Below are 3,168 nucleotides of genomic sequence, written 5' to 3'. Positions count from 1 at the left end.
TAAACCTCTGGTAAAAACCAGTATACCCAAGGAAACTGCACACCCCTTTTACTGAGATGGGAGGTGGTAGTTTCTCAATAACCTCTACCTTGGCTCAATCAACCTCAATGCCTTAAGCTAAAATTGATGACCGAGCATAATGCCTTCCTTCACCATGAAGTGGCATTTTTCCCAATTAAGGACAAGGTTGAACTCTTCATACAACTGTAATGACCGACTCAGATTTAGCCAGTACAGTTCAAAAAAATCACCAACAATTGAGAAATTGTCCATAGACATCTTCAGGGTGTCTTCAACCATATCAAAAAAGATCAAAATCATGCACCGCTGAAAAGTGTTGGGTGCATTACATAACCCGAAAGGCATCCTCTTAAAAGCAAATGTACCATATGGGCATGTGAATGTCATCTTCTCTTGATCTTTAGGAGCAATGGAAATCTGGTTGTAACCAAAATATCTATTTAAGAAAGAGTACTAACCCCTTCCAGCCAGTCAGTCAAGCATTTGATCTATGAAGGGCATTGGGAAGTGATCCTTCAATGTCCACGAATTGAGTTTTCGGTAATCCATGCATACCCTCCACCCAGTAACAGGTCTGAGTGGAATCAAATCATTTTTCTCATTAGCCACCACTGTCATGCCCCCTTTCTTGAGCATGCATTAAATAGGACTCACCCACTTACTGTTCGATATAGGATAAACCACTCCTACCTTCTTTACCACCTCTTGCATAGGTGGGTTTAAGTGATGCTGGTGCTCAGTAGTTGGGACATAATCCTTCTCCAGCAAGATTTTATGTGTACATACACCAGGAGGATGCCGATGATATCTGTAATCGTCCAACCAATAACCTTCTTATATCTCTTAAGAACAGAGATGAGGGCTTCCACCAGTTCCTCACCTAGGTTAGCTACAATAGGTAGTTTATTCCCACTTCCCAGGAACATATACCTCAAGTGACTGGGTAACTCTTTCAGCTCCAGGATAGCTGGTTCTTCTATAGAAGGCTTAGCAGCTAGACTTAGATGATATTTCAAGTCCAAATCTAACTTCTTGGGTACATATGAGTAAGACCCCATGCCCATTAAGGCATACACTGTCTACTCATAATCTTCTATACCATCCTGATCAAAATTCATCAACACGACAGCTAATGTCTCAACAACAAATTTCTCTTCAATCGGCACTTCGTGTTCCTCCTCATAATATACATCCAAAATAAAAAATACACTCATATCATTATGCTGTTTCATGGACTGACAAATATCAAATCGAACTACTTCATCATTCAGCCTGAATAGTAGCTCATTTGCTCTCTGATCAATAAATACACTCCCAATTGCAAGGCAAGGTCAACCCAAGATTATGAGTACCTCAAAGTCCACCTCGCAATTGATAATGGTAAGGTCAGCTGGAAATATAAAACTGGCTACTTTGACTAACACGTCATAAAAAATTCCTACAGGCCACTTCACAGATCTATCCGCCATAACTAATCTCATGTTTGTAGGAGAAGGATCCTCCAAACCCAATTTATTATATACCACAAGTGGCATTAAGTTTATACTAGCTCCCAAGCCGTATAGAGCTTTTGTAAAGTCAAGAGGCCCAATAGTGCACAGTATAATAAATGCTCCTAGATCTGCCTTTTTCTGCACCAGAGACCTTGTGAAGATAGCACCATAATGATGGAGATTGTAGTTAGCTCAAAACTAACTGTCCTCTTCTTCGTGACAAGATCTTTTATGTGTACCTGGGCATTTTCTCCAATGCCTCCACCAATGGTAAATTAATTGTCAACTGCTTAAGCATAGCCATGAATTTGCCTAACTTTGTGTCGTCCCCCTTCTTCTTTTACCGATAGGGAAATTGAGGAGGTGGTTTTAGAAGAATGGTAACCACCACTTCAGCTCTTTTCCCCTACTTTTCTCCAACTCGTTAACCTGTTGACTGTTGGATGGTGCTTCATCAATAACCTCATTCGATTTCCTAGACTTCACTGGATGATAAATCTCTGATTCTTTAATATCATATACTACAGTATCAACCAGAAGTTTGCCCACAGGAGGGCTTGCCAATACCTTGCCACTTCTAGTAGTGATAGCTATATAAGAGCCATTATTTTAAGGATTCTAAATGGTATCACTTAGCAATGTTCCAGTCTTCCTCTGATTCAACGCTGCCGAGAGCTGGCTTATTTGTTTCTCCAACTATTTGATAGAGGTAGAGTGCGGGTTTACCAACTGACTCATAGAAGATGAATCTCTCTTCATGGTAGTCACTCCAGAGTTGGTACCTTCAACTCCCTTTAATAATTTCTCCATCATGTCCTCTATAGATATCTTACCAGAACTAGTTGCAAAATTATCTCTGCTTCTGGGAGGTACATATAGCCCACTCTTATCATTCTTACTTTTTCAGTTTCCTTGATCCCCATCCTTGTAACCAGCCTTGTCATAGTAGTTCTGACCTTGATTTTCTTGGATATTGCCTCAGAAACCCCCTGGTTATTCAAATAATTAGCCTCTTCTTCTGAATCAGAATCATCTCTACCTTGGGATGCAACATTTTTCACTTTATCAGTCATTGCAGATAATAAGTGCTTGGTCAATAAATCCATCCGCGTCTTTAAGTATGCCATGTATTGATCATATTCTTCCTCTTTCTTGCGTTGTTCTATTGTTATGCCAATAGATACAGTTGGGCTTGCTACCACAGAATCCCTGGTATGCCAAGCTCTACTTTGTTTGGTCATCCGATCAAGCATTTCTGAGGCCTCCTAAAATGTGAGATCCACAAATGATCCCCCTGCAGCATGTTGTAATAGAGTTTAAAGCCTAATAAAGAGTCTCCATCAGATGAATATCTATCATATTATGGTTTGAACACTGCGTCAGCTTCTTTTTGAAACTCTCCCATATCTCGTGAAGAGCTTCGATTGGAAACTACCTAAAGTTGCTGATCTCATCCCTCAACTGTAACCTCTTGGAAGGAGGAAAGAACCTTTTTAAGAAAGCATTTTTCAATTGTCTCCAGATGGTTATAGAATCTGGCGTCAGCTTATTAAGCCCCCATATTGCCTCTCCAGACAGAGACAACAGAAATAAATGCAGGCTGATGGCATTCTATCTCACTCCCTAGTTATCAAAGGACTTGCAAATAGTGATA

At 40.2% G+C, this 3,168-nt stretch overlaps 1 protein-coding gene across 1 annotated transcript; it reads right to left on the bottom strand.

Annotated features, from left to right (window-relative positions):
* Positions 1–1,100: 1,100 nt before the first annotated feature.
* LOC124888936 lies at positions 1,101–1,818 on the bottom strand. Its single transcript, XM_047400219.1, has 3 exons — positions 1,754–1,818; positions 1,374–1,665; positions 1,101–1,316 (listed from the first exon to the last, which is right to left on the bottom strand). Exons 1-3 carry the CDS (start codon positions 1,816–1,818, stop codon positions 1,101–1,103), a joined length of 573 nt encoding a protein of 190 aa, XP_047256175.1.
* Positions 1,819–3,168: the final 1,350 nt, after the last annotated feature.

Source organism: Capsicum annuum, chromosome 11 (genome assembly GCF_002878395.1).
Source record: "Capsicum annuum cultivar UCD-10X-F1 chromosome 11, UCD10Xv1.1, whole genome shotgun sequence".
Classification (NCBI taxonomy): Eukaryota; Viridiplantae; Streptophyta; class Magnoliopsida; order Solanales; family Solanaceae; genus Capsicum; species Capsicum annuum.
This window is presented reverse-complemented; position numbering and strand designations above follow the sequence as displayed.